At 36.3% G+C, this 27,735-nt stretch overlaps 2 protein-coding genes across 4 annotated transcripts in view; one reads left to right on the top strand and one right to left on the bottom strand.

Annotated features, from left to right (window-relative positions):
• Positions 1-258: 258 nt before the first annotated feature.
• ATM (Serine/Threonine-kinase ATM-like protein) overlaps positions 259-27,735 on the bottom strand; it is a 177,529-nt gene continuing 150,052 nt past the window's right edge. The window contains exons 52-79 of one of the 3 annotated variants that reach the window (XM_082907876.1): positions 22,023-22,089; positions 21,863-21,937; positions 21,112-21,234; positions 20,473-20,637; positions 20,291-20,389; positions 18,804-18,955; positions 18,493-18,694; positions 18,216-18,263; positions 17,994-18,077; positions 17,217-17,300; positions 16,862-16,942; positions 16,626-16,712; positions 16,438-16,500; positions 16,058-16,198; positions 15,883-15,939; positions 15,624-15,683; positions 13,427-13,521; positions 13,220-13,328; positions 12,434-12,523; positions 10,442-10,521; positions 10,263-10,341; positions 3,389-3,435; positions 3,212-3,311; positions 2,684-2,815; positions 2,439-2,573; positions 2,282-2,347; positions 1,133-1,276; positions 259-558 (exon numbers count right to left, since the gene is read on the bottom strand). In XM_082907876.1, the coding sequence (XP_082764002.1) occupies positions 481-558; positions 1,133-1,276; positions 2,282-2,347; positions 2,439-2,573; positions 2,684-2,815; positions 3,212-3,311; positions 3,389-3,435; positions 10,263-10,341; positions 10,442-10,521; positions 12,434-12,523; positions 13,220-13,328; positions 13,427-13,521; positions 15,624-15,683; positions 15,883-15,939; positions 16,058-16,198; positions 16,438-16,500; positions 16,626-16,712; positions 16,862-16,942; positions 17,217-17,300; positions 17,994-18,077; positions 18,216-18,263; positions 18,493-18,694; positions 18,804-18,955; positions 20,291-20,389; positions 20,473-20,637; positions 21,112-21,234; positions 21,863-21,937; positions 22,023-22,089 (2,743 nt within the window). In that variant the 3' untranslated portion in view covers positions 259-480. Of the gene's footprint in view, positions 559-1,132; positions 1,277-2,281; positions 2,348-2,438; positions 2,574-2,683; positions 2,816-3,211; positions 3,312-3,388; positions 3,436-10,262; positions 10,342-10,441; positions 10,522-12,433; positions 12,524-13,219; positions 13,329-13,426; positions 13,522-14,834; positions 14,973-15,138; positions 15,277-15,623; positions 15,684-15,882; positions 15,940-16,057; positions 16,199-16,437; positions 16,501-16,625; positions 16,713-16,861; positions 16,943-17,216; positions 17,301-17,993; positions 18,078-18,215; positions 18,264-18,492; positions 18,695-18,803; positions 18,956-20,290; positions 20,390-20,472; positions 20,638-21,111; positions 21,235-21,862; positions 21,938-22,022; positions 22,090-27,735 lie in introns of those variants that run through there. The other 2 variants (XM_082907878.1, XM_082907877.1) reach the window with 2 other exon arrangements.
• LOC114267417 (transcription factor DIVARICATA) lies at positions 24,745-25,414 on the top strand (the record flags this gene model as incomplete). The annotated part of the gene is made up of 1 exon (XM_028208450.2): positions 24,745-25,414. A coding segment is annotated over one exon (537 nt), but the record flags the coding sequence as incomplete, so codon positions are not given.

The following is a 27,735-nucleotide window of genomic DNA, read 5'->3' as shown; positions in this document are numbered from 1 at the left end:
CATAAAATAAAAAAAAAAAAAATATATATATATATATATAAAGTGGACAAGTCACAAGGTGTTCCAAAAGTTTTTATCTCTTTTTGCCAATTGTTCATTTTTCTATTAAAATAAATAAATAAAAAGAAAAAAAAGGAAAGAAGTGAGGCTTGAACCTTAGACTTAAATGTGATAAAGAAAAATCTTACCACATAATTGACACACAACATATAACAAGTAGTTTGTTTTTTTTTTTTAACTATTTAAATTGCACACGCATAGCCAACCACTAATATATATATATATATACACTTTCTTCTATACAGCTTTACGTGTAACCACTTTATTGCAGAGACACCATTTGCACCCAACACATAACTCGAATTATGTAATCAAAAAATAAAAAATAAAATGCTCAAAAGAAAAACGAGCCACCATTGAAATTTATTTGGGTGCCACAGGAAGTAATATAGCAGTAAGATGTTAGATTGATGTATCACTTCACAACCAAGCTCCCCATCCAGGAAACATTTGGCACAAACGATCTGGATCAATAGCATCTTGAATGAGTTGTTGAACCTTCAAAAAGAGAAAACAAATAAAATTTAAATAAATATTAGCACTGCAAAGAAATAGAAAAATAGAATGAACTAAATAGGCAAAGCCTTAATTTATCACTTCTTTGCCTGACGTTGCAAAGAATCAGTGAAATGGAAACAGAATTTTCCAGGATCTGTTTGGGTTATTTCTTGTCAGCAACCTGCCCATAACTCCGTTGAAAAAGGGTGTACCACAGAATGTAAAGAAAATTTTACAAAAAATGTCATGTTTGGCTGTGTCCTACAGGTTTTGAGAAATATTTGACGAGTGGTGTGTCATGTTAGTGTCCGACACGCCACGCCACGCCACGCCACCCAACCTTGGAAATATCCATGCTTCTTAGCTAATAACTCCGAATATGGAAATCGGACAATTAACTTGTATTCAAATGACACTACCTGTTTTAATACACCACCTACTACAACAATCCATTATACACAACGACAATGCTCACCACAACACCAAACTTCCAATAAAAGACAGGAAGAAGCCGAGATTTCTGTAAAACAGGCATCCGGGTTGATGCAGATGGTATTTGTACTCAAAACATTACCTGGCCATGCATGCTTCTCATTTCACCTTCTTCATATCCATCTAGCTTTTGCTTAACACGCATCAATGCACGTGCCGCATCCTTGTTCCCTTCATATTCTTCTTGTGAGTCTTCCAAGCTTGTCTCAAGATAATCGTCTGTTTCCTGTTGAAGAAAAGGAATAATTTTATGGAAGCAATAAATGCATATAGGAAAAACACAATATTGAAATATATTGTATATTTAAAACAAACAGCATAATTGGAAGCTATGGTGTAGCAATATTAAAATGAAGTAAAATGTCCGGCTATATGTATATTCTGAAAATGGAGATGAGAGAATCAAAAGTGATTGAATAGGAATATCCAAATGTGAGCTGGAGTAATGTGTGAAGAGGAGTCAAATGAAACTGAAGGCAAGTTTGGGAAGTCACAAAAGTAGCCAAAAAGTCAAAAGTCAAAAGTCATTAAAAAAGCAAAAAAACAGTACAAAAAGGTCAAAAATTCTATTTTCTCTCTATTTTTTGCACGTTTTTTTCGTAAAAAGCCAAAAAATATCCCAAACATACTAGTTTTTTCACCTCATATTTTAGCTAAAAAGCCAAAAAATATTACTAAAATAGCCTATTTTCAAACCAATCCTGAAGTAATATATCTGAACTTAAGCTCGTAGGAGATATTAGATCATCAATTCTCCAAGAAAACTTAATCAGTTAAGAAATCGGCTCAACAAAATATAAGTTATCTAACAATCACCACTAGTTCCAAATGCTTAAGCAAGTATGAACAGGACCAATCAAACAATAAATAAATAGATAAATTAAAGGCCTAAATGGCACAGACGACTACAGGCATTGTTCTCTGCATAATTTCCGAGTTAAGTTCTTAAATCTGGGAGTTGGCTTTCTTACTTGGGCTTACTCCTTCCTTAAAATGCTCCCTGTCAATTGTTCACTTGGGCATACCATGTGTCTATATTCTTACACTAAAACAATGAACTTACAAAGCCATTAAATTTTATAATGAACCATTGTAGTTCTAATTTTCCCACATGTTCGGTTACATCTTCAGCATATTTCCTATCTTTTGTGATCCTGCTCTCCTGAAAGGAAAATCAGAAGCTGGCCAGAATGCATTCATGTATAATCAGATTGAGAGACAGTGGAGTTACCTTCTGAAGTTGCAAAGCCTTCAAAGGGGATAAAGCCCACTTATACAAAGGATCATGGATAAAAACCTACAAAGAATTCCCATACAATATCAAGCACTAGTACATAACTATGTTATTCCATAAAATAAAATAAAATAAAATTGCTGATTAATCGTACTTCAACAATTGTTAGAAGTGCTTCTTTATTTGTTCGCATAACAGAGAGAGTTTCCTCGCAACATCTTCTGAAAACCCCTTCCACACCAGTGACACCCATACCATCTATGATGTCTCTTGTCAGTCTAAAAGGGACCTACCAAAAATTGTTTACAGTGCTGAAAGTAAGATGATTATACTAAATAACAACTGCTAAAAAAAACATGGTGAAAGGTCAAAAAATTATTCAAGGATGAAATAAACAACCCGCTCAGGTGTTTTGAGCATCAACCCTTGCTCAAAGGCAACACCAAGGTCTATGTGAACAACTTCAGCAGTGGCTTGATCCATTATGATATTCATAGAATGTCGATCTCCAAGTCCAACGATGTAACCCACCTAGATTTGAAGTGAAAAATTCAGTATTATGAGCCGCATATAACAAATTTTATCTCTAGTCATTGCTAGATAATTCAATGTCCAGGGTTCGCTTTCTGATGAGCCCAACTCGGTGGGTTCAACTTCTAATAAACACACACACACACACACACACACATATATATATATAAATGTTTAATGAGTTTTTAGCATTCAATAAGGTCAACTGACACCCCTGAATGCAATGTAGAGCCGCCTCTGCTGATGAAAATAAAATGTAGTTACCACAAACCAAAATGAGAAAGAGATCATCCAGAAAAGGGAATTGCAAGGTCGAATTGAATGAGGAAACTCGGATTTTCCTTCCAGTAGATGAAGATCAATTATTATGCAACAGGAATAATATAATACACCTACCATTGAACTAGCTGCCACACTGCGTGTATAAGCGAGTCTCTTCTCAAACCAGTCAGCCGGATGTAAAAATCTCTCCAAGAAAAAGTAATGCATGACAGGCCTTCAAGAGAGGTCAATTAAGGAATTAAAGCAAATGAGCAAAAACATTTGAAGACTAGAAAAATTCAAAATAGGAACCTGAAGTTCTGACAGACTTCTTCAAACGCCTTGCGCTTGTTGTGTTCCTACATAAGGAAGAGATCATGATAATTATTTAATTTGTGTCAGTTAATGTAATTAATATTAAATTTTTGACCAGCTTTGTCCTTTCACTGATGCTGAATGACTATTAAGAAATCCATTCAACTATTTAATTGATCTCAAACTAGAATATATGGAGAATTGATTCAAAAGAGAAGATAAAAAATATCAAGGAGAATAAGAATCGAGAAAGTACGTTATTTACTAATTTCCCAAACTAGGTTAAAGCGTGATTGCTATTCACTTTCTTTTTTTTTTTAAACGTTATTACTAAACACCTTTTTACTTGAATGTAAACACTTGGGAAAAACAATGATCTTCAGAAAGTGTCATGTGCTGGGCAAAAAACATGATTAGCGATTATGCCTTTTAAGAAACATGATTAGCAATCATGCTTTAACCGCTTTTGAAAAAAATGTTAAGTTTTGGACAAGTTATTTAATTTTTGAATAACAAAAAACCTAAATGAGTCAAAGCCCCTGTTTTAGAAGTAAAAAATCTAGTATCTTTTTTTGGAATCCTAGGCCTAGTTGGTAAATGAAGTCTCTAAAGTCTATATTGTTAGAATAGGAAATAGTATTAGTTATATTTTATTCTTATTTGATTTTATTTTCTCTTGATTGATGTTGACTGGTGTAATGGGCCGGCCCATAATTTATACCTTATGGCCTAGGAAGCATAGATACGGATATAAAATACGGATACGACACGATACGAGTACGGCGATACGACAAAACTTAAAAAAATAGAATACCGATATGGCTAGGATACGTTTGTGAAAAATATATTTTTTAAAATTATTAATAGTGAGTTACACATAAACTAAAGAACGTTGAGAAACCACAATATAATTTTATAATGCAAAATATTAATCTTTAAGAATTTTGTATTAATTTAAGCTAGTAGCTTGTTTACTTTTAAAATTTTTAATAGGTCTTGCAAATATTTCATTTCAATATCAATTTTAATATATTTATATTACAATAATAGAACAATTCACAACTTGTCCCTATGCTTTTTCCTTTGACACTAGTGAAAAATGTTGTATTAAAGTTTACTTGCTTATTTATTTATTGATATTTAATTTTACCATTGTTATATTCTCTTATTAATTCTTACTTTCTATGTAGTTATAGGGGACATGCATGAAATAATTAGGATACATCAATTTGATAAATTTTATTATGTAACTCACTATGCTCTTCTTATCGAAGAACTTAACAAAGTATTAGAAAAATATTCTTATATTTATACTTGCAATTATATTATATTATATTATTATGCAAGAAATATTACAATTCTAACTTCATAAAACAAGTAAACATGGCTTGAAATATCCAATACTTCAAAATTAAATATCCGATATTCCAAAATTAATGAAAAAATAATTAAGAAGTATCTGATATTTTTAATAAGTATCATATACGTATCCGCGAGTATCCAAGGAGTATCGGTATCCGATACGGATACGATACGGATACGCCACCCTATTTGAGGTATCCGTGCTTCATAGCTTATGGTACTCCTGTAATTACTCATTATCATCAATATAAAAGGGGATGAGGTCTAACTCATTCTCTTTCTCTTTCTCTTCTCTAAAACTTACATGGTAACAGAGCCACAAACCTAAATCCCTCCACCACACAACCACCCGTCAGCCACCCATCCAGTTTTGACAGGTGTAACACCTTTCCTCAACCCAGTCAGCTACTGCCAAAGGGCTTCTTGGCCCAATCGCTCGCTGCTGAGGTCTGTCGAAGGCAGCCCCAGCCTTATCGATCGCTGTCGCAGGCTGCCCAACCTCGTTGGTCTCCTCCAATAGGCCTCTTGGTCTCGTCGCTCCCTCCTGCCGGCTGTCCCAGCCTTGCCGAGTCATTTGACAGCCCTAGCCTAACCTTGCTGAGTCATCTGATAGCCCTAGCTGACAGAGGGGTATCTCGATAGACCTCATCGACTTGTTGACAACCCATGTTTTTGCCTTCCTTTGTTGTTTTGCTGATGTAGCACCCAAGTTATTTAAACATTCCTCTTTACTGCATCTTAAAACCAAAACCAAAAAAAAAAAAACTGAATTCTTAATTCTTTATGCTTTTATAGTTACTGTTGTGCTTGTTCTCATCTCATCGTCCAGGTTTGTGATTGGCATCGTATTTGAGGAAAAGTTAGTAGAGTCTCCATGGCGGATTTGACTAGTGAATCTACTACCTCTCAACCATCTCAGGGCAAGAGTTCTGTTATTCCTTCCACTATGATTGATAACTTCAACACTGGCTTTAAAATCACCACCTCCCTATTCACTGGTCAAAATTACCTAGCATGGTCGTAGAGTTTGCCTATTTTCTTGAAGAGTAGAGGGAAGATGAGATATGTTGATGAGAGGGTTCAGGCACCTAGGCCTGGTTTAGGATACCCAAAAAAATTCAAAAAGTTAAAAAGTTACTAAAAAAGTTAAAAAGTTATCACTATTCACCAAAAAAAAATTAAAAAAAAATTTAATTTTACACAAAATTGTTACAAACAACTCTGATGTGCCACAGACACAGAGTTGAGTTTTTTGGAATGCACAGGCGGGGTGCACAAGCAACCGTTAACTATAACATCATCCATTTTTTTTTATACAAAACTGATTTGATCATGTAGTTAGCGATATCTGATCAAGGTGATTTTTTACAAGAATATAATACTCGACGAGTTTTACACATTGAACGGTTCAGATTATCAAAACGGAACCCGTGAGGGCCCCCACGGGCCGAACAGCACCGTCTAATGCAATGCCCGAAAAGTAGGCAACCATTTTTTATCATCAACTCACCTTGCCCAAACGGACGTCCGTACTGCCTACTGTCCTTATTTTCTCCTACATACTAATTTATTCAATTTTTTAATACACATTTTTTCGTAAAAATTCAAAAAGTTAACCCAAACAACCATCTTTTTTCTCTCAACTTTTTAGTCCAAAAAGTCAAAAAGTGTACTTATTTAGGACACCCCAAACAACCCCCTAGTATCACAGACCCTTGTTATGACTAGTGGGAGATCACCAATTCTCTGATTATGGGCTGGTTGATCCATTCTATGGTTTCGGAGGTTGGAGAGGGCTATTTGTCTATGGACACCATCCAGGATATTTGGAAAGCCATAGCAACTACTTACTCCAGGAAGGAAAACTTCTCACAGGCTTTCGAGTTACGTCGCTCCATTGAGAGATTGGTACAAGGTGAGATGACTATCTTCCAGCATTTTACTTTCCCTAGCAATGGGTGGTGTGAAGAGATTCTTGTGCCACTACCACCAGTGATGGAACAGATAAAGGATGTTGAGCCAGCAATTGTTGTGGAAAAGAAATAAGGCAAAGTTTAAGTCAGGGACAAAAATAGACAAAAAGTCACTTGGATGCAAAAGACTACTTTCCCTCCTCTACTGCCAACTTCTTCTCTGGATGAGTGTCCAGAGTCATCCCTCTCCTAAGAGTCCAGATAATTCTAATACTAATGCTCCTATTCCCGAATTCTCCGATCTTGATGTTCCCATTGCTAATAGGAAGAGGGTTATGTCATGTACTCAGCATCCTCTTACTAATCATGTCTCTTATTCTAGTATGTCTCCCTCATATAAAGCTTTTCTATCTAAAATTTCTTTTGTGAGTTTGCCTAACAATTTTCAAGATGCTCTCTCCATTTCTGAATGGAAACATGTCATGATAGAAGAGATGAGAGCTCTCAGCAAGAATGGCATGTGGGAGTTAGTGGAGTTACCTAGAGGAAAAAAATCCAGTTGGGTGTAAGTGGGTGTACATACTTGAAACACAAAGCAGATGGTTAAATAGAGAACAGTACAATGCAAGACTAGTTGCTAAGGGTTTTACTTAGACTTATGGGGTAGATTACCAGGAGACATTTGCACCAGTTGCTAAGATGAACTCTGTGAGAAGACTACTCTCTCTTGTAGCAAATTCGGATTGGCCATTTCATCAGTTTGATGTGAAGAATGTCGTCCTTCATGAAGACCTAGAAGAAGAGGTCTATATGGATATTCTCCCTGGTTTTGAGGATGCTAGGTCCAAAGGTAAAGTATGCAGGCTCCGGAAGTCACTTTATGGCTATGTTACGTGGACTCTTCAAATTAAATCAAATACCCGTGTCGGACACCCGACACTCGGACAAGGGTATGGGATATGTGTTGGATACTTTTCAACGGATACTTCATATATAATTGTATATAACACTATTATTATATGTATATATTGTTATATAATTGCTATAAATGTCATTTTGACACTATAAGTTAAATATAATACTATTTTATCTCACATATTAGATTAAAAATATAAAAATATGACATTTTTTTGCCGAGTCCGCGTATCCTTAAATTTATGATTTGATGAATCCGACCTCTAGATACATACCCGCACCCGACACCCGTACCCGAGTCCATGTAACATAGCTTTATGGGCTAAAGCAATCCTCTATGGCTTGGTTTGAAAGGTTTGCTCAAGCTATACTGCGATATAGGTTCAAGCAAAGTCAAGCGGATCACACCTTATTTGTAAAACACTCCTCACTTGGTAAGACCAGAACTCCTATTGTCTATGTTATTGATATTGTTTTGACAGGAGATGATGTTGAGGAGATCCCTTAGTTGAAAGAATACTTAGCCAAGGAGTTTGAAATCAAAGACTTAGGCAATTTGAAGTATTTTTTGGACATTGAAGTAGCTCGGTCCAAGGATGGCATTTTCATATGGCAGAGGAAGTGTGTACTTAACTTGCTAAAAGAGACTGGGATGCTTGGAGGTAGACTATGTGATACACCTCTAGAACTAGGCCAAAACTCATTGAGAATCAAGGGGGAGATCCGGTGGACAGGGGGAGATACCAGAGGCTAGTGGATAAGCTCATATACTTATCTCACTCACGTCCAAATATTGCCATTGCAGTGAGAATGGTTAGCCAGTTTATGCATGCTACTAGAAATTTCCACTTAGATATAAGAATCCTGAGATGCCTAAATGCTTCTCCTGGAAAGGTCTCTATTTCTCAAAGCATGGACATCTCAGTGTGGAGGCATTCACTAATGCGGATTGGGCTGGATCAGTCACTAACAGACGATCAACTTCTAAATATTGCACATTTGTTGGAGGAAACCTAATCACATGGCGCAGTAAGAAACAGAATGTGTGGTTACTACATCTAGTGCTGAGACAGAATTCAGCGCTGTGACGCAAGGTGTATGTGAATTGCTATGGATTAGACTATTGTTGGGGAACTTGGGGATACATTAGACTGATTCCATGAGATTGTACTGTGACAACAAGGCCGCAATCAACATAGCTCATAATCCAGTTCAACATGACAGAACCAAGCATGTAGAGATTGATAGGCACCTCATCAAGGAAAAGTTCACTAGCGGCACCATATGTACTCCATTTGTGAAGACTGGGGACCAACTAGCAGATGTTCTTACCAAGAGAATAGGGAGCAAACCATTTCATGGCATTCTCAACCAGCTAGGCATGTGAGATATTTTCGCACCAGCTTGAGGGGGAGCGTTAGAATAGGAAATAGTATTACTTATATTTTATTCTTATTTTATTTTCCCTTGATTGATGTTGACTGGTGTAATGGGATGACCCATAATTTATGCCTTATGACAGTCTTGTAATTACTCATTATTATCAATATAAAAAGGGATGAGGTCTAACTCATTCCCTATCTCCTTCTCTTCTCTAAAACTTACACATATAAAGTCATGTAATGCTTCTAATTTAAAAACAGTTGATATTTTAGATAATTTTTATCTTTCTTTCTATTTTTTTTCTGTACTTCAACAGCCCAAAACAGTGTTCACAGGAAGTTTCACAGCCCCTAGAACAGCCTCGAAATTCATTCCTTTTCCTTATTTAATTGAGCCCTAACCCTACTTCCATACATATTAAAAAATCCTAAATTTCTCCCTGGAGATCATCTTAAAAATTCCAAACTAATCCTACAAATTCCAGCTTTAAAACCCTTTATGGCATGAAATTGCAGACCTTCAAAGTTGACTTTCCCCAATATAAGAGAATAATACATTCTTGTACTACTACACGTTGACAATATGATTGACTCAGCGAATTCCATCAATGGCACTAACCTTCATGGAAAAACTTTGGATGGGATCCACAAGGGCAGTACAGGATTTATTAGGAGTATTTTCCAATTAGAAATTTTTTGGACATTAGAATATAACTATTTCAAAATAAATAAATAGTCTTCATATCAAGTGCTGGTTCTATAAGGTTGTCGCTAGTCCTGGGATTTTGAAAAGCATATCATACAACCGTTGTTGCAGGAAAAGAGGATAACATGCAATTGACAATAGAATTTGTTTTTGCAAGAGGTATTCTATTTGTGTGTCTGTGCACATGGATGGCAGGTAGGTGGGACAAATGTAGAAGTTTGAAACCCCTAGTTAAACTTTTCCCTTTCTTGCTTCCTGACTTACTAATTTGATAAGCTCCAAGTCAACATCTAAGTTATTCTGAGAAATTATGTCTTCTTTGACACACTAACAAATGAAACCGCTACTGCTTGAATGACAACAAATGAAAACCCAACTCATTCCACAAACAAAGCTTTTATTTATTTAAATCCCTTCATTATCCTACTTCTGTGATGGATTTAAGCCAATGTTTTCAACCAGACTTGACCAGATGGTTGGACCACAATCCATTCAGGTTTAACACAACCATTTTTCCCCCAAAAAACTGCTTTATCATAATCATCATTATCAATAATGCTACACTTTGACAAAGAGAAGCATATGGTACTTGCCTTTGCCATATGCTCCCGGCATTTAGGAAAAGTCCAGTCTCCTACTCCATACCGCCCATGGGCACCTCCATTCCTCGTGCTGCATGTTGAAAACATGAAACAATTCCAATATTCAAACATTTCAATGGTACTGAAAGTACTGGCTGCCACAAGTTTGCATAAAATATGATTTCTCTTACCTTCCTGTAAGGTATTCACCAAGAGGAAGAGTGCCAGTTACCCATTCAATAACACCAGCACTTGGAGTAAAAGGAACAACCTGTTTCATTAACGAGACATTTTAACAAATTTTATAAATATAATTTTTGTTTAAGATGAATGAGCCGAAAACACATGTTAGCACAAACAAATATATAATAAGGAAAAGCACTCAGCCATAAAGTTTCTCAAAAGATGACATATAGTGCAAAACAAGGGCAAAAATATCAAAGGTTAAAATGTGGATATGTAAGAAGAAGCTGCAAAAGGAAACATATATGTTGTACAAATACAGATCACAGGAAGTAATAAGGTCAAATAACTGTATAAAATATGCACCCAATACATCAAGACAGTAGTTTATTAAGTCAATCTATGAAGCATGGATACTTCATTTTAGTTGTCGTATCTGAGTCCAACATGTGTTGAACACAGACTCCTTGGACATTCGATATGATTCACAATTTAAGCATTCAATTCGTAATTTGACAACAACGAATTAGTGATAATAATTTAATTATTTTTCTATGTCATATGTAATATTTACTTATAAATACATATGCTTAAGATGTAAACCCTATGTCATTGAGTAATGATATTACAGCAGCCATATTTTGTCACTCTTCGTCTCCTGGTTTCATTCTTCTTCTTCTTCATCTGCAAACCTAACAGTTTCATATGTGGATCAATAAAATTAACCATGACTTAGACCTGCATGAACTAACAAAATCAGGTGAGTAGAAGGCCACAAATTTGTAAGGTTCTATAATTATATATGTAATCGTGTCAGCAGTGGCATGGATACATTTTGAAAAATCTAAAAACCCGAAGATATTGATTTGTGATTATGTATCAATTTTAAGCAGTAAATAATTCCAATCAAACAATCAAGACAAATCGACACAGCAATCTTAACGTGGAAAAACCACAATTGGACTGCTTCCAATTGTAATAAAAAAGCCACAGGCCAAAGCCACAAAACAATCCACTAAGAGGACACAAAGGAATTACACAAGTGTACTTTCAATTACCTAGTGAATCCACGCCTGAATCGAACCAACCCCTATGTGACTCTTCCAGCCTCATCTTCACCTCAGAATTGTCTTGCTCAACGTTGAATCCACAACACCAATGTCGAATCCACAACGATGAGCCACTCCGGAATCCACCAAAGCTTTGAGGCCCAAATTCCATGAAATTCGCCGAAGAACAACTCTCTCTTTTTTAAATAAAACAAACTAAACAAACCCCTTTGATATAATACACTCAATTCATGATTAAACTCTCACAGATATCAAAAGAAACAAGCAAAGAAGCTCTAGATGAAAACCTTAATACCCAAAAAGAAGATCTAGAAGTCGTACGCTAAAACTTGACTGAACTGCAGCTTTTATAACAAATAGATCCGCAATCTCCGCTTGAGCGCAAGAATGGCCGCTCGAGCAGAGTGACTACAACGCATGACTAAAGAGAGTCTACGCTCGAGCGCAAGAATAGCTGCTCGAGCAGAAAAAAATAATTCCCTGTACTTTTGCAGGCGAGTGAAACTTCTGAAAGGTCGCGATCTCCACTCGAGCGTTCGAGAGTAGGAATGGCCGCTCGAGCGGAAAAACAACTCGATCCCCGGCATAGTCAGCGAAGTGGCAAGCAAGATAGGATTAAGATAAAAAACTCATCTACGTAGGCATAATTTGGGTCGAATTCGCATCTAAATACTTAAATAAAAAATTGAATAAAATTACAACTGAAAGGAGTTTTGTCAAACGGGATTGCCAATAACAAAAACCTAACACATTTATTCTCAACGATAATAGGAACCTAATATGATTGTGAAGCTAGAGTCTACAAATATGCAATAATTTGAAGTAGCTGATCATTCCAATAAGAACCCTAAAATAAGGAAGTGCATCCAATTTCACATTCCGGCCATCTGAAGCCAACATCATAATGCTATATCAAAAGGGAGAAGATACCTTGTATGTACGTATTCCTAATCTCCTTTTCCATGTATCCCGATGATTGTGTAAAAAAGTGTTAACTAAACCAAAAAATTGTTCCATTACCTGCATATCATTGGCAAAATCTTATTGTAAGATTAAAGAAAAGTACAACAGGAGCGTCTAGTAGTCCAAGGAAAATATGCATAATAAACACATAAACCGTAAACATCTTTACCAAGAAGGTTACCAAGAAGTACCTTCCCTATAAGAACATAAAAAGAGCTTTAGATATATACTACGGCATATTTGCAACAGAGAAACAAAATATGAAAGGAAAATGTATCCCCCCATTATATCACTAGTGTAAATTTGTAAGAAGTACAAAATAGACTAAAAGAAGGAAGGTGGAGATGAATAATGCAATGCCTATTCGAAAGCCATGGTAGCATTTGCGCATTATTATTTTTCCAAAGTGGACAAATTCAGAACTCAATACGCTCTAAAATATAATCAACAATAAGCTCCAAGGGGTTGGTTCTTTTTATAATCAACTTAGCATATCATTGATTAATTTTCTTAACTACTCAACAATAAGCTTGTACATTTGCAGATCTTTCCAGATTACTAACATATTCTTAAGAATAGAGAGGTTTCCTCTTTCCCTTCTTCATAACCTGCTCCTTGCCTGACTGTACCTCTCCTTCTTCAATAATCATCCCCAACCCACCCACTCACCCACAATAAACCTAATAATTTTAAAGCTAATGATTTCACTCCATAGTTCAAGGTAATGATTACAAATAGAGTTTGAATTCATACGGCATCTTGTCTCAGGTCATCGTTTCCAGATTTTGCTAATTGTCGGTATCTGTTACCATCTGAACCTTGGCATTCAACCACTTTCGGAGCATTTATACCATTCATCACCCTGCATTTTACCGATATGAAAAATCAAAGAAGTTAGTATCTAAAGTTCGTAAGAATCCTAAAACAAGACGCTAAAAATGACCGATAAGGGAGACCTACACTACTGATTCCGGTAATCCTTTAAAGTGTGGAAAAGAGCCTTCAGGATATTGACAACTATGGTCAACTGGAAAAGCAGATGTTACTACAGGTACCTGAAAAACCCATGTAAATACAAAAACTTTACGGTTTACAACCTCTACGGAAAAAATAAAGGAATCAGGAAGATAGAATGTCATAGTATATAACAGCACTACGATAAGGTTGAGGTCAATGAAGTTAATAATTCCACAGACAGGCAAAAGCATGGACATTTGTTTGATTGAAGTAATCATGCAAGACATTGGTTTAATATTTGTTTCTACTTAAATGAACGAATCTGGAGTTCCAAAAGGGGAACATGAATCACCAGTTGCACTTGTCACAAAGTAGCATAATTTAAGAGGGGACTATAGGGGCTAATTGTTCTGTGGTACCAAGTAGTAGAACCAAAGTTTTTACAGGCGAATGCGTACTTTAAGGCGTTTTACCTCTCATGAGGCGAGGCGTAAGCCTCAAGGCGTTGAGGCGTAAGCATTTCAAATTTCAAATTTTAATATTTACTGAATAAATTAAATATAAATATGTAAATACTTTTCGCTTTAATGCGTTGAACATTTTACTGCATAGAAGGAAGTTTTCCTTTACTGAAAGAGAAATCGATATTCTTAACTTCAGTAATTGAGCTTCTCACTTGACCATTAGCTGTGTTTTTCTTGATTGATCATTTACTTAATTTTTCCTGTAGAATATAGTTGTAAAAATAGATTCATTTTAATTTTTTATGTTTAAACAATCTAATAGACTAAGTTTAACAAATGCCCAGGGCAACTTCTGCATGTGCATACTCCTCACATGCTTATGCGCAAAAAGCGTAAAAAGCGCGCTTAAGGCGCATGTCTCAAACTATGATGCGCAAGCCTTTGGGGAGTAATGCCTAAAAATCAAAGCCTTAATGCGTTTTACCTTAACCTCAAGGCGAGGCGAGCATCGAGGCGAGCCTCAAGAAAGCCTTTTAAAACTCTGAGTAGAACATAAATCACTTCCAAATGAAGGGAGATCCGGAAATGAACTAAAGACATCTATCATTTTCTTTGAATTATGATGTTACTGTCGAACAAAAGCAATACTATTGGTTATAGGGCTTACTTCCCCACTGATATTATTATTCCATTTAAGTGAATATGGCCGGGTATTTTTCTAAAATCTATACCTAAAGGAAAACAAGTGAATAAGTTGCTTGGTAAATGAACAGACATGATGGAAAATGCTATTGATTACAATATGAAACAAGAAAATACAGACATTCAAGATGTGGGAAGTTATTCATGGAGTCATATGTAAGAAATCATGGCAATTAATATCTTGCCAGCCATTTACAATGTACAGTGAGATAACCAAAACACCAAGATTCTAACCCTGGCAACCAACCTTTCCTTGGGGCAACAGATCAGCCTTAATATAGTGCATTTCCGCTAATACTGACAGTCAGAGGAAATATCCCATATCCGCTGATATTTAGGTGGCTCGGGTGTTCCAAACTTTGATTTTGTACCAAGAATTAATGCTGTAACAATCAAGAAGTTTCTTGTCCATAATTATAGCTCAAAATCTTTTAATTTGCAAAATTACGGAACCCCAAGTTTAGCAACTGGACCCAGAGGTCAGTAGATCTGTAGGGTTCTAAATATTGGATACTATGACCAAAGAGAGTGGAAAAAGTTTGCATGCCAATGAATCTGATTAACAATTTGACTAAGTTATGTGAGACTCTGCACATTAGGTCACTCAAGAGTGCCAATTAGGTAAGAGCATCCTCTGTAACCCAGCCACTGATGCATTTTGTGTCACTTTACAATGCAATCCGAAGCCTGGAAGGACAAACTGCATTAGATAGCTGACTATAAACTTACAGTTTAAAATTTTGTTTTTGAAATAAAAAATAAGTTTGGCCACACAGCCTGATAGCTGGATTTTGTATCAACCACTACGTTGGTGTGGTTTTCTCGAGTATCTTGGTATCCTGATTGTTAAAAAATTCAATAGAAATTTTGATAATATTAAGCTATGATTTCTGGCATATGGCATCATCAAAACAATTCCACCTCAATACCATTTTTCATGATGAGAATGCTATTAAAGTAACAACCAATGGTCAGTGGTCATTGTAGAAACAAAATAGTGATACTCATAGTCCTAATCAGAGTGGAATACTTACAAGTTCAAGCTGTCGAACACTGCGAATTTCTCTTGGCAGAGTAACTTTCTTGTTTGTATCCTGTTGACATGATCTCATTAATAATTCTAAACAAAACTCTTACGCAAGTTGTTACTGATAGTGGGAATGAATCACAGAAAAATAACTGAGATTCTAATACCAGAATTAAACAAGACAACAATGAAATGAAAAAAAAAAAAGAAAAAAAAAGAAAAGAAAAAAAAAAAGAAGTGAATAATTTCGGAACTATATGACTAACCTCTCTTTTTGTTTCTAGTTCAGCAAGTTTGATGTAAATCTCCACCATTTGTTTCATCTATATATTGATTAAAAAAAGCCGCATCTTGCTTAAAAGACAATCAATAAATTTTGAAAGAATAAAACTTCCAGATATAATAACTTACGAGACTAAACCAAATGCTAATGAAAGTTACCTGTCCAATAATAGCTCCATGGTATGAAGACAACTCCTCCAAAAGGTTTTCTGCTGCAAGTTTTTTATCCATGTCCACCACAAATGAGTTTCTACTACGCTGCTTGTCCTTGATGCGGTCTCCATTTGCCAGGGCTAGAAGCTACATATGCACATCAAAAAAAGAAAAAAAGTTGCACAGTAAAAATTCATTATATAGACGTATATAATGGTTCTAAATTGCGATTCCCATGATTAGATTAAGAAAAGAAAATGGATGTCTACAGTAGCACTTTTGAAACCATTTGGTCAAATTGTACAGAACTGAGAAGTCTTTGCTTTAGAAGAACAAATATCATTCATGTCATTACATTAGGCTTGTCAAAATCTGTCTTTAAATACCTGAAAGATTGTGTGGTATGGATGGTCGATTGCCATTTTCTTCACAAGAGAAACCAAAGCAAACTGCACAAAATAAAAGTTTGACAACAAATGAGCTCAAAATTCTTTCAGAAAATAAAAAATAAAAAATTATAAAGAAATCAGTGGAAGTGAAGGAAAAAAAAACAAGTACCCGTTAAATTTTGTACCTGGAAACTGTGAAGCCCCTGACCATCTTTTGACCCCATTCTTGAAGCAATTTGATATACTAGTGGTATAAATTTGTAAGACTGAACCTGTAAAAATTTCAGGATAGTTAAACAAAACCACCTTTCATCGATAAATATTAGCTATAAGCAAAATCGTATGTCTAAAAATGGGATTCCAATGTTTGAATTATCAACAACAATCTAACAATACCACTCTTGATACCATTCTTGTGTACCTCTTTAATTGTGTTCAGCATTCCATTTACAACTATTTGCCTAGAGGAGAGACTGAACCACAGGGAAACAAGTCGAAATACCTGAAAGCAAAATCACATTCCGGTTCACTTGATAGTTAGAATAAAGAATGTAATCAAAGCGTTTGTTGTGTTAGTGATTTCCACACACTTGTACAGGCAATATCAAATTAAGACCATTTTCAGTTTTAACAATGTAAAAACAAATGACACATAATACTTTGGATACTCTCAAATTTATATTCTCAAGTTAATTTAGACTTTTACTAACCATTCTATTATGCAATTAGCTAATTGACATTTAACTTGGAAGAAGGTTAGGGCAAACAATACATACCACTCTAACATCATATTTGTCACCAATGACCAGACAACGGTTGTACCCCTCGAGTGCTACATTGAGGAAATTATCCCTGTCACCCTGACAGAATGAGGTAAATAAAACAATAAAATCAGTTCATGCCTGATATCAATATTAAGATTACAACAAAGTTGTGATAGAGGTAGACAATAAAGAATGACTGTCAGTTATCTGTCCACAACTGACTCATCTAACAGTGTAAGCTGCTTGAGAGGGTGCAACTTAACTACTTATATCCTCAACATACCCCCTCAATGGTGGCCAGAATCCCCAAAACGAGTAGATCAAACGAATGCAAGTACTTAAATTCTCGGGTTGGCAGAGACCAAATATTAACTACCAAGTTCCAACTCATCTAAAAGATTAAGTTGTTATAGAAGGTGTAAATTATTGCATCCAACAATTTGAGAACCTAGTCAGCTAGGAGGATTACTAAAGTTTCTGACAACATATGTTTGAGAATTTTCACTATACAAGAAGAGGAATACATTGGGAAAGTTGCAAGTTACAACCAACAAACGAACCATGTGAAAACATCTGCAGTGACACACACATACATATATGCATATGTACTTAAAAAAAAAAAAAAACCCTGTGATACTCCAAACATCCAGTTTCATGAAAACATTGGAAAGTGTCTATCTTTATTCTTTAACAAGATTCAACGTATGGCAAGTGAAAACTATAAAGCATTTTGAAAATTTTACTTCCATACAATTAAGAGAATAAACAATTTCTTCTTCTATATTGTACCTGCAATTTTTCAGCCTCCTCTTTGTCCATTGCGAGCTGCTTTTGCAACTCTTGTATTTTTACTGAATAGTCAATTTTCTCCCCCTAAGAATACAGAGGCAAAAATGATGTGACAAGGTTAATATAGCTCACAAGGTATTTTGTTTTAGTTTTTTCTTTTTTTTCTTCAAATAATGGGCATATCAATGATCAAAGGAGAACAGACAAGTGAACAATACTTGCCTTTGACGAACTTTTTAATCGCCTAATGAGTGCTTCCAACTCTTTTGTCTGAAAAAGTTACATAAATACATAAACTTTCTAATTTAGTTTTTTTTTTAAAAAGTCAGTTTAGTCCCCCATTGGATTGCAAACAGACCTAACCATTGGCATAAATTTGCATAAAGGAGCTGCTCTTAGGTTCAACCCTACAAACTCAAATTTAGCAGGACAAATTTTACTTCTATTCTTTCTTATAGCTTTTCCTTTTTATTTAAAACATGCTTGTAAAAATAAGTACCTTATGCTTTCTTAACCTCATTGCTGCTTGCCATTCATTAGAGTTGAGTCTTTCTTCATAACTCCTATACAGAGCATCGGCATAATGTGCAAGATGAAAATGTGTTTGGCTTTGTCTTGCGATAGACTTCTTGTTTGTATCCTTACGATCCTCAGCAAGTATAACTGCACGTTTCAGATACTTCTCTAAAATAGTTCTTGAGCTGCATAATCATCATCATATATTTGAAGTAAGAAAAAGCTTGTTTATTATATACAAAAGCATCAATATTAATATATACTTCTGGCTCATATTTATCGTGTATAACTAACTTGCTAGATCGAGTTTCTGCCAGCCACTTCCCAACTAAGCGGTACACATCAGAGACAACTTCACTCGACTGGTAATTTTGTGAGATATACTTTGCAAGGTTGACAGCCATCTCATGCTGTCCTTGTGCTCGCAAAAGCTTAGCTTCTTCAAGCTGAAAAAATATATATACACATCATATATGTTAATGCTACTCTACAAAAGCAGAACAAAGAAGCAGGGAAACATTTAAGATCAAATAACCAATACAGATACAAAACAAACACTTTTGTGAAGAGGTACATTACAGCTTTTGAAAGGAAGCCCAACTCTATGAATTGTCCTTAAATGTGAAATAACATCTATTTCATGTTGTATAGCAAACTAAATTTCAGAATCATTAGTTCATGACAGAAGTAACATAAGAAATATTCATGCATGTCATATGCACTTGCTCATCTAAGGTGTTGCCAAGGCAAAACTTTTCTGGAGTAACTTCAAAAGACTGCAAGAACATGATCTACTTCTTGAATGCTTGCTAAAAAATTAGAATTTAATTTGTTCATTCAAATGCCTGGCAATTAGAATAATGGTACAGCACCAGAAATTCACAGAAAAATCCAATAGCTTCTTGGTTCAGATGCAGCTTATTACTCACTGCCACTAGATGATGTTGTCCAAAAGGCCAAGAAAGCTGTGCATGGTCTACCCCTATGAAGCACGGATACTCTAAAAGAGGTGCCATACAAGTATCGGATACGTATTGGATACCGATATACCAAAACGCGTTCGATACGGTGGGATACGTATCGAATACAACAAATAAGTATACGATTATTTTATTTTATTTTATTTTTTAATTCCGGATACGGGAGGAATACGCAAAGGATACAACAAGATGCGCAACGGATATGCCACAAATAAGTATTCAATTTTTTTTAATTTTTTCTAATTTTCTAATTTTTATATTTTAATACGCTAAATAAGAATATAATTTTTTTTTTGCAATTTTTTTTATTATTTTATATTTATATTTTTTCAATGGTCAATACTCTCTACTCTCGTTCCTTTTTTTTTTTCTTTTTTCTTTTTCCCTTGTCTATTAGGCTATTTTATTTTTATTTTTTCCACCTTTCTTTCCTTCTTCTTCTTTTTTTTTTTTTGGTTTCCCTACACTGTTTTAATGTAAGTATTTCTTCACCAAATTTTTAATTTTCGGAACTTTAATGTTAATATTTCTTTATTTAATAGGAATCCTTCTCTTTATTTATTAATTTGCGTTAGGTTTTATTTTCATGCATATTACATTATTAAAATTATAAAAAAAATAATTTTGTCTTATGAACGTATCCCCACTGTACCCGTGTCCTACTTTTTCAGATTTTGGCGTATCGCCATATCCGTATCACCGTTTCCCATATCCATATCCGTGCTTCCTAGGTCTACCCCACTTCTCTTTTGACTTAAACCAAAGAAAAATTCTATGAAAGGATAAACCGAAAGTTCATACCCTTCCAAGCCAATATAAGGTAGTATTCTGTTCTCCCGCACCAGCACAGAGGAACTTGAACTCATGCAAAGCTGCAGCAGCCTGAGAAAATCTAGAACCCTATAAAATATAAAACAACATATCAGACCATGGGAATAAGCTTGATTTATTGATACTGAATGTCAGAATTCCCAAGATGATACCTTGCGAAGAGTGGATGCGGAATCCAAAAGATGCTGCACCGTACAGTCTGTACAACGTAAAGTTTGAAGGAGGGCCCTTCTGAATGCTATGAAGGGTTCCAGCAAATTCATGTGCAGTTCTGCTCGTTTCAAAATGCAGTTCCAATCCTTATTTAGCCATGACAACTAGATGGATAGATTCAAAAGCATTTGTTAGGAAACCAGGAAAATAAATAAATGAATAAATAACACCCTACAGTCTTCTTTATCCTTCTCTATTCCTTTGAAATCCTTTGTTTTTTTCCTCCATCTTTGGTATGCAACCAAAATTAAAGCACAATTGACTAAAAATAGTGTGCTGTCCTCTTAACTCATACAACATATTGATGGTAGAAATGGTTTTGCAAATAGTTGCCTTCTGAAATCCATAGAAGGCCGCCATCAACACCATCCTATAATATTCACACAAACTAGGTCATATAAAAAGTAAATCCTGACATACGCCACTGATGCATTTGCCATCGACCAAGTAAATTTCACAACTAAGAAAAGTGATCACATGTTTAAACATTAAGCAACACACAACATAATCACAAAACTATTTGCAGCACATGAAGAATGATTTCCAGTCATGAGACATAACATTGAAAAATATAATACCTGATCCAGGGTAGGGACAACAGGTTCAGATAACAACTTTCGCATCTCAGTACAAGATTTCATATTTTCACATAAAGAAGTTGTCCAGCGCAAATCCCATGCCATACCAAGATGATAAAAAATCTGCATTTCATAGTATAACAGAAAGTTAATACAAACTTTATAGCAAGAACTAGAATAATATTTATATATGCATGCCTGTATAAATATATGTGTGTGTATATATAAACATAAACATATACAAAGCTCAATTATTTATTTCTTGCGGTCCGTGGCCCCAAGAGTTGCTGGTGAGGGGAGTCAAACCTGAGACCTTGGAGGGAGCAAACCCCCAAGTCCCAAGCCTCATCCACCCGGCCAAACCCTTCGGGTTTGTTCTCTGGATTTCTAACCATACAATTAATGATTGTCAAAAGCCTGTTTAATTTATTTGCATATACTTTGATGACATTCAATAATTACTAGTACAAACAAAATACAGTGCATGCCATCCAAAAGTAGTTTTAATCACCAATTTCCAATCTTTTTTACTTGTTGTTTGATTTCTCAATTTTATTTTTTCTTTCATGATTATTTAGTGGGGAGCACATCCAATCTCTAATGATTGACAAATCATAGTTGAGCCTATGGAGCATGGATCCAGAATGCCAGTTGCTCCACAAGCAGAAAGCAACACATGAATGAGAAATTAGGAACCCAAGGTGATGTTTTGGCAAATGAGATTCATGGCAGGAAAGGAGGAAACAAAAACCTGAAGCTTAATTATCGTTGAATAGATGTATTCAGTGCTCTCTTTGCTTGCATGGTAGATGGACAAAACGAGTTCCTGACAGAAAGGAAACAACCAATTAACAGTCAAGTTATATGTGCTCCTCCACATAAACCAAAAACAAACATGTAGTAATTATCACCTGCTTTGAATCTCTCAATCTGGAATGAAATTCAACAAAATCCCCCTCTTGCAATGCCCTCAAACAACTGACATAAAACAGGTAGAAATAAGAAGATTTAGTGCAAATGAAAAGATTGCAGATGTCAAAAGTGAACAAAAAGTCTGCCGGTGTGTGTTTGTGTAAGAATTTATGTATTTATTGATTGATGAGTTTATGATTGATGTATTACAAGATTGATGTATTACAATTCCTATACAATCTATATATAGAAGAAAATGTGGTAGTAGGTGTAGTGAAGGTGATAGTGGGTTAGGTGAAGTGGAGTGTGTGGTGAAGTGGAGGTAGGTGAAGTGGAGTGTGTAGTGGAGTAGGTGAAGGTAAAGATGAGAAATTCTAACAGCCCCCGCAAACTCAAGGAGGAGAGAAACTAACCAACTTGAGTTTGGAGAGAGTAACAAAACAAGAAAATACATAAAAATAAAAAAGGATAGGAGACACTGTATGGTCGTGTCAGACCGTTGGTGAAGACACTGTATGGGGTGTCATAACGTTGTAGAGGACACTGTATGGTGGTGTCAGACCGATGTAGAAGACAGTTTATGGGGTCATGTCGGACCGTTGTAGAAGACAATGTTGTGACAGTTTACGGAGTCTTGCTGGACCCTTGTAGAAACTAACCGGAATCAATGTCGGGACAGTTTACAGAGTCCTGTCGGACCCTTGTAGAAACTAACCGGAATCTATGTCGGGACAGTTTACAGAGTCTTGTCGGACCCATAAAGGAGCTAACCGGAATCAATGTCGGGACAGTTTACAGAGTCTTGTCGGACCCATAAAAAATCGCATCCTCAAAAGGTGCGCCCAATTTTTCAAAAGGCGGGCCATCAAAAGGCGTGCCCAATCCATAAAAAGGCGTGCCATCAAAAGGCGTGCCCAAGTCATCAAAAGGTGTGCCGAACATGATGGCGAGGCACGTGGGCGCCTTGGCTTGCGTGCCCGTTTGTCGGCTGGTGGCAAGTGGCGCGCGATACGCGTGGCTGCCTTGGCTATATAACCAAGACGAAGGCAGAGGCTGAGGCAGAGAAAAACTGAGAGAAACCTCTGAAAAATCCTTCGTGTTGCTGAGAAAGAGAGTTCCTTGTGCTGAGAGAGATAGTCTGTAATATTCTGTAACGAGAGATATTCTGTAACACTCTGTTGCCCAGAAAATGGCCTCGTCTTCCCGGAGTCTGCTCACCCTCTTTCCCGACCTCAACGAGTCAACAAGAGAGAGAACTGGAGCGGTGGCACTGGAACCTCAACCGAGTGCCCCGGAGTTTACTCCTCTGAACTTTCCGATGCGGTCTGTGGAGCAAAGAATGGCAGTGCAGTCGGATGTGGAAGCCAATCAGTATACATTAAAGTCATGTGTGGAAACCATGACTGCGGTTACAAACTTGTCGAACCGGCTGCAGAGTAGGGCAAATGAGGTGCAGCAGTTAAACTCCCAGCTGGCTCTGCTCCAACGCATGTATAAGGATGCGCGAGCAGAGATAAGCGTGCTAAGGGCAGAAAACAAGGAGCTGAAGCGGAAGGCCACCGTGATGTTCCGATTTGGAGGGCCGCCATATGTGGCAATGGAGGAGTATGGGGGAGTGATCATGCCCAGTGGAGTGGGAAACACGGAGGCAACACCGGCAAGGACTGCCCAGGACGGAGGCAAAAAGAAGAGACCTGCAGTAGAGTAGAGAAGGGATGTCGGGGTGTGGCCGTCTGCAGGAAAGAAAACAAAGCCGTTGTGGTTTGTTGTTGGTGGTGTTGTTGTTGTTGTTGTTGTTGTTGTTTTTTTTTTTTGTGTAAAATTATGATCGGGGTTGATCCTCGGCATGAAAGAAATGACAAGTTTGTGGAATGGTGTTTTTTTTTTTTTTTTTTTTTTTGTGTTTAATAATAATAATAAGAATAAAAAAATAGATAAAGAAAAGAGAGAATATTTGTGAGTGGAGGATGTTGGGGCGATGGTGGAATGTGCAAAAAGAAAAGATAAAAAAATAAAGAAAAGATAAAAAAATAAAATAATGATTTAAAAAAATAGTGATAGTGTGTGAAGTTGTGAGTGGGTTGATATAAAAAATAAAAGAAGGATTTGAAATACCATGCCATTGTCTCCACACATGATGTGTATGTATAATATATATATAAAACTCACATGGTTTGACCTTAGATGACAGCCTGCCCACAACAAACCAAGCCGACAAATTTTTTTTTTTTTTTTTTTTTTTTAATTACGAAAAATAAAATAAAAAAAAAAAGAAAAGGAAAGTGGGGTGATGTGTTATTATAGTTTAGAATAACAGTGGAAGCTTTGTTGTGGTTTTAAAAAATGAGATGATGATGTTTGGTAATAGAATATTTTTGTTTTTTTTTTTTTTGAGACAATAAAATAAAGAAAGAAAAAAAAAATAATAATTAAATTTGAAAGCAAACGTAGGAGAGAGAGGGACAAACTTAGGTGGATGGCATGATAAAAAAAAACAAAAGAAATAAAAAAAAAAAGGGAAAAATGCAAAGTGGAGACAAATTGAGTGGATGCTTTGGCTAGTGGTAGGGCCCACCAGCACTATTCATTTCAAAAATGTGGAATGGTGGAATGGTGAGCATGTGTATGCATGTGCTCTCTGTCGGTGGTGTTCATGGGCAGGGGTGAAAAATAGATTTCAAAAGGGAGAGCTTTTTTGAGGGAGGAGAACAATGACTTTCTTGTTCAGCTTTGTATTTTTCGAACTTGAATATGTTGATGCAAGAAAGCAAGAGCCCAGAATGGACTAAAGAAGAGAACAAAAGGTTTGAAAGAGCTCTAGCGATGTACGACGAGAAAACTCCTGACCGGTGGCTAAAAGTGACGGCCATGATTCCTGGGAAGTCAGTCTATGATGTGATGAGGTGGTACAAGGAACTGGAAGCAGATGTTAGTAACATAGAAGCCGGTCGGGTTCCATTTCCGGGGTACGTCACTTCCTCTGTCACATTGGAGATGGTGGATAATCACGGGTTTGATGGGTTTAGAAAGAGGCCGTTGACAGGTCGATCCTCAGATCAGCAGAGGAAGAAAGGGGTACCTTGGACAGAAGATGAGCACAGGCGGTTTCTGATGGGGCTGCAAAAGCATGGTAAGGGAGACTGGAGAAATATATCGAGGAATTTTGTGAAGTCTAAGACACCAACTCAAGTGGCAAGCCATGCTCAGATGTGGAGAGGTCCGGCGGACGGCCAAAGCGAGACTGCCGCCCGCCGGTGAAGCAGAATGGTTAAGTTGTTAACCTTGCTCTGATACCATGTAAGAATTTATGTATTTATTGATTGATGAGTTTATGATTGATGTATTACAAGATTGATGTATTACAATTCCTATACAATCTATATATAGAAGAAAATGTGGTAGTAGGTGTAGTGAAGGTGATAGTGGGTTAGGTGAAGTGGAGTGTGTGGTGAAGTGGAGGTAGGTGAAGTGGAGTGTGTAGTGGAGTAGGTGAAGGTAAAGATGAGAAATTCTAACAGTTTGTATGCAAAGCCACTTGCATAACTCAAGCCTGGCACAAGGCCCATACCTCAAGCCTACAATAGAGTGCCCTAGTTCCAAACTTGAGGAATACTAATGAAGCCCAAACCTATGATATGAATGTAATTTTAATAACAATCAATTAAATTTTATTGAATAAAAAATATAATATAATTAACATTATTTTATTATATACACAATAGCTTGTACATAGTCAAAACAAGCAAAGCATAACTGGATTTAAAGTATATAAAACGCGAGCCAGTGAAAGAATTGATCAGGCCTTTACTATTTATCTCAGACTAGTCATATGGCTATTACTACTATTTGTCCAAGTCATCTCAATGAGTGGCCAGAACTTTTGGGCTGGACAGGCTATTCAGCCCATGCTCCATCCAAAATACATTAATTCAACATAGTGTGCATTTCTTTAAGGGCTGCAAATGAATTAGGCTGTTCAAAACAGCTGAGGCCTGTCTCACTAAAGAGCTTGTTAGAGAACCAAACATCAGCCTATTTTCAAAACTTGTTTGTCAAATGAGACAAGCTTGAGCAAAACTCATGTGTATACCAGGACCAAGGGCATGAGATCTAATATGATCAACTTAATTCACATCTTATATGAATCCTTAGTAAATATAATAATTATTTTGACTAGTACATATAATAATTATTAGGGTAGATTACAATAAATTCCCCTTATGTTTGGAAAAAAAACAAGCAGCCCCACAATTTTTGCATAATTACATAAACCTCTCTTGAAATATAACTTCCATAACAATTTACTCCATAGCGTTAGTCAAACAAATGAAAAATGATGATGTCAGCATTTTAACACTAAAATATCTATTTTACCCTTGTTATCCATGTTTCCAACTATCACCTTTCTCTCTCTTTCTTCCCCCTTTATCTCAACCCAACCAGCTATTCCCTCTCTGTACTCACTTATTTAACGATTTGTCTTAATACCATAGTTGTTCCATAAATAGATGAAGATTAAGCAACTTCAAAGAAGTTGATATATGCTTGATAAATTTGAATACCACAGCACTCCACAGTGCTCTCTCTCAATTCTCTCCCCTTACTCGCACTACCACAAAGCTCACACCCTCCACTGCTCCCCTCTCTCAAACTCTGGTCACAAAATTTGCTGACAATCAATCTCCCTCTGCCGAAATCATCAAGCCGGTTCAGCCGATTCATTTCGTAAAAAAATCGTCGAATACAGAGCAGAAGCAGGACTACAGAGGCATCTGACAACGTCCATGGGAAATGTTCACAATAGAGATCCAAGATCCGAAGCGCTGGGGAAGGAGATTAGGCTTGGAGGGGTAAGAGGCAAGTAGGATTGCTTTCAATTTGCCTGTGCATGTCTGCAGTGCCGATGATGGTGACTTGGTTAGGCTGGTGGTGGGTGGTCGTGATTGATGAAGGTAGGTAATGGTTGGCACTCGTCTCATGGTGGCATGCAATGGCCACTTGTGTGCCTATGGTGGCTTGCAATGGCATCTCCAACAATGTGTTCTTTTGGAAACACGAAGGTACAAAGATAATTTAATTACGGAACTTAACATTATTCATACATCTGTTGTTGGAAGGGAGTTCCGTTTAATTATGCTACAACTGTGGAGCTCACTATATTTTTTCCAAACCTTAGGAGAGGTCAGTGTAATTTAAACTAATTGTTAACTAACTTTACAATCAATGGTACTAATATATTGAAGTTTAATAGTGGAATAGGCATTAAAACTCTCTCTCTCTCTCTCTCTCTCTATATATATATATATATATAATATAGGAGTAATGATAATAACAAAAGGCCATTCTCTAAAGAACATTTATCAAAACATATGAAAAAAAAAATGTCCTTTCATAGATTTCAAGAATCTGACCCAACCTCAAGTTGAGTCCTAGTTGATTCCAAAAGGCTTGCTTAACTTGCAAGCCAAGGGTGCATGTGGTCCCTTCAACTGCATAGCGAGTCCAATCAAGTTTGAGCATTACCAAAATAAGCTAAGCCCAAACACTACCACTCTGCTTGCATTGTTTCTATTATTAAGATACAAAGATATGCTATTAGCATGATCCAACAGAAGATTAGCTTAGCAACACATGCTGTATCTGTTGGCATATTCATCCATCAAACATTCAGAGAGTCACATATGCTTTAACTCATATTTTAAATCTTGAAAA

This window comes from Camellia sinensis, chromosome 15 (genome assembly GCF_055761805.1).
Source record: "Camellia sinensis isolate YWXY chromosome 15, ASM5576180v1, whole genome shotgun sequence".
Classification (NCBI taxonomy): Eukaryota; Viridiplantae; Streptophyta; class Magnoliopsida; order Ericales; family Theaceae; genus Camellia; species Camellia sinensis.
Note: the sequence above shows the minus strand (reverse complement) of the source record. Positions and strands in the feature narration are given on the sequence as shown.